Source organism: Microchirus variegatus (assembly GCF_963457635.1).
Source record: "Microchirus variegatus genome assembly, chromosome: 13".
NCBI classification, from domain to species: Eukaryota; Metazoa; Chordata; class Actinopteri; order Pleuronectiformes; family Soleidae; genus Microchirus; species Microchirus variegatus.
This window is the reverse complement of record NC_139814.1, coordinates 4,225,952-4,234,348: the sequence shown is the minus strand read 5'-3', so window position 1 is coordinate 4,234,348 and position 8,397 is coordinate 4,225,952. Positions and strand designations below refer to the sequence as shown.

General features: G+C 42.8%; 1 protein-coding gene across 2 annotated transcripts in view; it reads right to left on the bottom strand.

Moving 5' to 3' along the window:
* Positions 1 to 6,608: 6,608 nt before the first annotated feature.
* Positions 6,609 to 8,397, bottom strand: part of angpt1 (angiopoietin 1) — a 70,923-nt gene continuing 69,134 nt past the window's right edge. For both annotated transcript variants that reach the window (XM_083899255.1, XM_083899254.1), the window contains exon 9: positions 6,609 to 6,926. In XM_083899255.1, the coding sequence (XP_083755381.1) occupies positions 6,763 to 6,926 (164 nt within the window). In that variant the 3' untranslated portion in view covers positions 6,609 to 6,762. The remainder of the gene's footprint in view (positions 6,927 to 8,397) is intronic.

Sequence of the window (8,397 nt, the reverse complement as noted above, 5' to 3'; positions counted from 1 at the left end):
GTCCATGGAGATTTCTGGTTAACCTCATCTGTCAGCCTGTCCATCACCACTGCAAACAAGAAGGGGCTCAGAGCTGATCCCTGATGTAGTCCCACCTCCACTGAACTTCGCTGTCACACCTACAGCACACCTCACTGCTGTCTCACATGTGGCATGCATGTCCTGCACCAGTCTAACATACTTCTCTGCCACTCCAGACTTCCTCATACAGTACCATAGTTCCTCCCTCTGCACCCTGTCGTATGCTTTTTCTAAATCTACAATGGCACAATTCAGCTCCCTCTGACTTTCTGTGTATTTCTCTACCAGCATTCTTAAAGCAAATACTGCATCTGTAGTACTCTTTCCAGGCATGAAACCATACTGTTGCTCTCAAATGCTGACTTCTGCTCTCAGTCTAGTTTCCACTACTCTTTCCCATAACTTCATTGTATGGCTCATCAACTTTATTCCCCTATATTTACTGCAATTCTGAACATCTCCCTTATTCTTAAAAACGGACACTGTCACACTTATTCTCCATTCCTCAGGCATCCTCTCACTCTCTAAGATCCTGTTGAATAGTCTAACCAGAAACTATACAGCTGCCTCTCCTAGACACTTCCATACCCCCACAGGTATATCATCAGGACCAACTGCCTTTCCACTCTTCATCCTCTTCAATACCCTCCTCTCTTCACCTTTACTAATCTCTGCTATTTCATGGTTCACAATAGTCACTTCTTCTACTCTTTCTTCTCTTTCATTTTCCTCATTAATTAGCTCTTCAAAATACTCTTTCCATCTTCCCATTACTTCTGTGGCCTCTGCCAATACATGTTCCTCATCCTTAATCACCCAAACCTGTTGGATATCTTTCTCATCTCGAGCTCTCTGTTTTGCCAACCTGTATAAATCCTTTTCTCCCTCCTTACATTCCAACCTAGCATACAAGTCATCATACGCCCTTTGTTTGGCCTTTGCCACCTCTACCTTGTGCTGCATCTCCATGTACACCTGTTTGCTTGTTTGTTTAGTGATCTGGCCGAATACAACATCACATTATGGTAATTGCTGCACAATGCACTATCAATATATCCCCTTGAACCTCCTTTACACGATTCCCTTGTTTTCCACTGTAGAATGATGCTGTTGAAACAAGAAGAGCCTGTGTACTGAAAGCACTAATGGTTTACTTCAATGAAGACCCTGAACATCTCATGTGAGAGTACAGGGTATATATTTTATATTGGCTTTTAGTTTCTACTGTATTTTCTCTCCAGAAACTGGTGACGGTTTGCCTGTTTTTGAGACATTTGAGAGGCATTTAGTAGAGATGTTCGTACCTGTTGCCAAAATGCCTGGAATCGCTGGAGGTTGACCTGGACGGAGGGCACTGCCACCTCTTCTTCCTGGAACAAGGGTGGTTGGTAACCCAGGGAAGCCATGAATGGGGAGATGCCGGTGGAGGCAGAAGTGAGCGTATTCGTTCCACGGGAGGAAGGAGCTCCAATCAGCGGGGTGGCGGGCGGTGACGCAGCGAAGAGCGACCTCCATGGTCTGGTTAGATCTCTCCATTTGCCCGTTGGACTGTGGGTGGTAACCCGAGGAAAAGCTTTGGAAACCATGGAGACGGAACACATGTTGGACCAATAGGTCACCAGTCTCTGTGGAAGAGGGCAGTTTGGGAAGTGGAATGTAATGTACGGCCTTGGAAAATCTGTCGACCACTGTGAGGACTGTGGTGTTGCCATTGGAGGGAGGGAGACCAGTGACGAAATCGACGGTGATGTGGGACCAGGGCAATGAGGGAAGGAGAGGGGGTTCATGATTCGGGCAGGTGGATGGTTTGATGATTTACCTCTGCGCAGACGGGGCATGCAGAGACGAATGTAGTGGAGTCTTGACTCTGAGCGCATGGCTTCGGGGACAAACAACCGGTTAGGAGGACCACCTCCAGGATCAGGTTCGGTCTGCTGGGCCCTGCGAACTCTGGTCTCTACCGGCCAGGATGCTGCGCCCAGGATGCAGGAGGGAGGCAGGATGGACTCAGGTTGCTGGCTCGGAGGATCGGGTGAGTAGAGGCGAGAGAGAGTGTCGGGTTTGACGTTGCGGGTACCAGGATGGAAAGTCAGGGTGAAACTGAAACGGCCCAGAAAGAGGGCCCATCTTGTCGGAAATTGAGTCTTTTGGCGGCCTTAAGATACGCCAGGTTCTTATGATCTGTCCATACAATGAAGGGTTGGGCGGTTCCCTCCAACCAGTGTCTCCATTCCTGGAGAGCAAGGACAACGGTCAGAAGCTACCAATTGTAGTTCGGGGTTGGGGTGTAACTGGATAGGAGCCGTGGTAAACATCTCCTTCAGTCGCTGGAACGCTGCTTTGGGTGCCTCAGACCAGAGAAAAGTCTGTTTGGGAGATGTAAGTTTTGTTAAAGGTTCAGCAATGCGACTGTAGTTCTTTATGAATCGGCGGTAAAAGTTAGCAAACCCGAGAAAGCGTTGTAATTGCTTCCGGGTTGTCGGGGTTGGCCAATCCTTTACAGCAGCAATTTTCGAAGGGTCGGGAGAGAGGCTACCTTGTGCCACAATGAACCCTAGAAAAGGGACAGACGTAGTGTGGAAGGCACACTTCTCAGCCTTTACAAAAAGTCTGTTCTACAACAGCCGCTGAAGCACCAGGCGGACATGCTGGACATGTGGGAAGTGAAACCCCGATAGATGGTGGAATCCACTGGTGCTCCGTGATTCTCGAACGGCAGGCGACATGGTGACCTGAAGAAGCGCAGGGTAAGTTTCGACTAGGAGTCAAAGAGTTTCGAGTAGCGAGGTAAGTTAGGTCTTTACCGGCTGAGTTGAAACAACGGACTGACGCTGGTGAGAGGGGCGACTCCGCCTTAAGAGTCCTCCTGATCGCTGATGACGAGCAGGTGCGGGAGGAGTCGCGCAGGTGGAATCAATCACCAGCGTCTTCTGGAAGTAGGTCAACCACGCCTTCTTCAGAGAATAAGAAAACACGGAGCAGTAGGGAAAACAACAGGAAAGCTTGTGGACATGTGAGTGGGAATGTGGATCGTGACACGGAGGTCGGGTGGGAAAAAAATGTGATAATGGCATAGGGCCCCAAAGCTCGAGGGCACTAAAGCGCCCCCAGAAGTTGGGTTATGGTCAGACAAATGTAGTGCAAAATGCTACATTTTTCATTTTTCAAGTCACACAAAGTTGTTCCAATTTGAACCAAACTTGCTACACTTGTTGCTCTCATGATTCCAAACAAATTCCTCATGTATGTCCATTAGCTCTGCCCATCCAGAAGTCAGACATTTTGGAAAAACAAAAAATTACTACTCTCTGCATTTGAATGAACTCCTCCTAGCACGTTTGAGCTAGCCCCACCAAGCGTAGTACATATGTTCGAGACACGTTTGTGATCAATTTTTTAAAAAGCTTTTATATATTTTTGTATAGCTTTTATATAACTCAAAAGGCGTGGCCTCAGAGTTCCAAGAAAGCTGACCTTTAAATTCCAATTTTTTAAATCTTTAACGTGAACAGAACTACATGATATATTTCTCACAGTCATCAAATATGATGAGTCAATTGATATGTAATTGTTTATTTTGAATTATTTGTTGTTGTTTTTTCCGTTTTTTTTTGGTTTGATGTGGAACGGAGTCATTGTGGCTCAGTAACGCCATGAATCTGACCGAGTCGGGCACCAGAGCTTAAAGGGTAACTCCCTGCCCTTGAAAGCTTGGAGGTTGGGGAACTGCTCCGCTCCCGAGTTGCACGGAGTGAGGGCCCTTTCATGACTGCGAGTCCTACGAGTGGTCGTAGTTTGTAGGTTGAAATCCTACGTTGTATTACTTTAATCAACGCCTACTCCAAAAATGTAGATGTTAAATGTATGCCATTCACATCATCATCTTCATCATGTTCTCCTCTGCTGACTCTGCAGAAGGACAACAAATTACCACAGGAGATGAAGTCCTACTTACCTGAATTGCATTTATCTCAGAATCAAATAATGATGGTCTGTGCATGAGCAATTCAAATGAACATTCTTGGGGAAATGCATGATTAAATCTGATGTAAGGGAATGCAAGTGCTGAAGGCAGATGTTCTATTTTTACTTTCACTTCCTCTCTCTTTGTCTCCTCAATGATTTTGTTTATTTCCATGTGAGCAGGTGGTCTCTTAGGGGGATTCAAATACTTCATGTACTGTATTCTGTATCTGATCTGGTCGGGGTCCAACACTATCCGACTGCATGCTGCTCTGGCCCCCACCACCCGTGGGAGTCTCATCGGCTCAGCAGCCCTCAGCTCTTCCTCACTTGACAGGAAAGGGACAATTTTAAGTATTAGTTAAAGAGAGTTGGTGATGTGGCTGCATAATGCGTGCATTGTCAAGATGTGATGTGGAATGACACTTTGCTTGACAACCAGAAATTCCACTGGAGACAAATCTCCCCCCCGGTTTAGAAGTGGTCCCCAGTACCTCCTGTTCCGACACCAACAAAGGACACATCTTAGGACCCACATAGGTGTTTGCCAGCTTGTGCAGACCCACTTCACACTTTGCTGCCTCAGAGTCTCTATAGCACACATTCCAGCAAGGGTGTCGGGTCAGTGCAGGCGCTGAAGGACACACAGCGGTTTGCAAGCTGCAGTAATTTGTTTAACCTCTGATTAGGCCCAGGAATGTCAACTATGAGGAGACACTACAGGTCCTGACAGCATCGTTTGACACTTTGGCAATTTGTCAAATTCCCACAAGCAGGCAAGCAAAGCGAGTCACCGCGTGAGACAATATCCACTCGAGTGACTTTGCAGGAGAATGAGGTCTAATCTTTGCACCATCTGGTTTAGTCCTGAAAGAAGCGGAAGAGAACATGTCCCTCTATCTGTGTGATTTATCTCAAGTTGTTCTGTGCCAATAAGCTTGCTTTGCACAGTACAGACTTAATTTCTCATGAAGGGAAACCTATTTCGAAGCTACAGTTTGTCTGCTTCAAGACAGATGTAACAACTTCCATCTTTTGGAGCCCCATGTCTATCATCGTATCAATTTGGATGAAAAAGTGCAGTCTAAGCACAGATTGAAAACATTAGTGCATCACAAGCTCTTTTATTTTAATCTAGCAACACAACACTGACCACATGTTACAAAAAAGATGTTTAAATAAATCTGCAAATCTAGAATTGAATGAGGTAAAAGCAGAGTTATCAAAGGCACATTTCTCCAGGGTTATTATCTTAACTCCCATGTTTTATGCTCAATTTCAAATGACTATTGTACTTCTGGCAGAGTAAAAACAGGAGAAAAAAAGAGTAGCTTTCCTCAGGAAAGCTGATTTACATACACACATGTTAAATTATAATATGCTAATAAGCATGTGAATTGCAGTTATACAAGTTCCAGATACATTTTATCTTCTCACCACATGTACCTTTGGTAAACACTCTGCAGTAGAGTCTGTTGTTATAAGCTGGAAGTTATGAAATACAGTATGTGTTCACACGGATCACTTGGTGAAATCATTAATTTCGTGGTTCATATCCAAATCCAGCTCTTTTTTTTTCTTAGCTGCACTGATGAGAAACAGAAACTGCCATGAATTTAATACTGTATAAAAAAATAAAGACAAATATTTTGGCTGCAACTTGTCATGATGAGCTGCTTTTTGCATTATTGCCATAAGTTAGGAGAAGAAGAAACTGAAACGGAATACAGAGTCTGTTAAAATTAATATTTGTGTGTGGGACAGCAGCTTAATATAAGCATTTTTGTGGTTATATAAGGCTCATGACGTGTTACATCATCATTACACTCAGGAATATATGTCATATCTGTTACTCGTACATGCAAATGTAAAAAAAAATTCCACCCCCCCAGCACACAGATGTAATTGTGACATATCGCTGATAAAATGAATGTAATTGTTTTTCCTATTCAGAGGTAAGGTGATCGCACAATTTGCATCTTGGCAGGTACAAGATGTCTCTCAGCCAATCATTAAGCTAAATTGATCCGAGCCCAGAATGTAATCCAATAATAACCTCACATTTTGAACTCTAAAAATAATCACACTAACACATCAAGACGGCAAATGTGGAACTGCCAGCACTGCAAGTGACCCTCGTAACAATAACCAACACGTCATCATGTGGATTACAAGGTCATCTTAAAAAGTGAACATGCAATACTCGGGATACTCTGTACATTAGAAAAGACAATGTTATCTCACTTTGGGTAGTGTATACATAACAATAGTGCTAAAATATAACAAAGTCATGTAATTCTGTGAGCAATACTTTACAAAACAAGCCACATTTCTCATTTGTGTCCTCAGATATGCTCTGTCCTGCAGTTAAAGTGTCACTGCTGCTCTGTGACAGCTGCTTCACATCCAGAGGAGAGTCAAGTCCTTTGCATTGGGGCCCCAGGAATAAATGGAGGGACTGTAGTTTGACGTCATGCTTCAAGCTGACTTCATACCGTGCTCGTAATGTGCCCTAATTCCAGGTGAGGGTAAACCGAACAGAAATCAGTTCAGACAAAAGTATCTTGTATCTTGCAGCTGTCTTCCTCCTCATGACAAAAGGACAAAAGAGGGGAAAGGTTATGAAGCAAAAGTAAGCACAGCAGTAGCTGCTGCTCTGGGAGGAAGGACCACATTGAGTAAAAGATTTATTGACTCCCATGGCCAACAAAATGAAATGGTAATGCTAAAATGGTGTCCCTTTTTAGTATTCTAGATGCAAGGTAGAAGATCAGAGGACTATGAGAAGTCCAGTGGGCGGATCATCATGGCCGTGGCTCGTAGCGAGTAGCTGGGGCCTTTGAAGTAGTGCCACTTGATACCATTCAACTTCCCTATGTGTTGCCCTTGAGTGAAGTACATGCCATTAAGGTTGGACGGACCACAGGCGTCAAACCACCAACCTGAGGACAGAAGTGCAGTATTAGTTTGAGTAAAGGGACAACTGAGCAAAATGTCATAACATGCAATTCACACAATCCACAGGTGAATAAATAAGCCAATGAATACATTTATAGACTGTATATATATTAAAAAAAATGTTGTACAGACCAAAAAGTAAAGCAAATGTTTGAAAACTGTATTCTCTTGAATGGCCACCAGAGGGAGTGACTCCTCTGACTGTTACCTCACTGACATTGTAAACTGCCACTTTTCACTTGCAACTTCACATTGCACACATTGTAATCTTGTGTCCTTTAAAATATACAACATACACTGCACAGATTGTTGTTTATATTTATATTCACATTTATATTTTGTAAATAATTACATTCTACTTTCTACTAATGACCAGACCAAAAGCTATGCCTGGAAATAAATCCGATTCTGATTCAGAAGAAAAACCTACAATAGCTATTTCAATTTATATTGTTATCGTACAGTCACTTGAAGTCTTTCTCACTTCAGCAAGATGTTGTGAATTGTAATCACATTTAGAGTGGACGATGAATAAAAGCGTGTGTTAGGGTATGGACCAATTTGGTGAATGATCCTTAGTCACCAAACAAGAGTCTAACTCAAGTCCTTAATACCTGAGTCCAAGTCCAAGTCAAGATTTAGACTGAGATTACACTGATACAGTCCGACATAGAAATCTATACCGAGGAATGGCATGTGTCAGTCACAAATGGCTGAGCTTCTCTTCTGACAGACCTGAATACCACTGTGGACAACACCATGATATTTCATGCTTCCCAGCCAGAGGAACAGGGTAATTCGGGGCAATGTTCTGCCCTTGTTACTGGCAGGAATCACACAGCTATAGTTTCACATTGATTGCAACTTCATTGTAGAACACATACAGTACACAGAAAATAATGGAAACTGGTGGACGCCCACTTACACACAATACTGGCACCAGTCGGAATCAAACACACAGATGTGATTGATTATATACAGATTGACACACAAGACTGTTATGTAGGAGTACCAGTGGAGTAAAAGGTTAAAGACACTGTACAAACTAGTCCTTAATAAAGATGTGTTTGAAACCGTAAACCTGTTACCACATTACATCACGTTTTAGTATCTTTTCTTAACTTTTTTTTCCCTGGATAAGGTAATGTCCTATAGTGAATTATTGTAAATAAAAAGGTGTTTGTATTTGTAATTTCCTTTCCTTCCTGTATAAATGAAGTATATGTGGTGCAGAAATGGCGGCAAAAACTTTACATCATAAACAAATATCTCTAATAATGATTTATGTTATCAATTGGGTAACATAAAATTGGGTCCCCATAAAATATGTTTGGGTAACATGGTTTAACTTTAGGTGATTCCCAAAATCTGTCTGAGATATTTTTTGGGTCCTCAAACAAATTTGCTGAATTTGAGCAAACATTTAGTAGTTTATTTATGTATATATGATTTTAA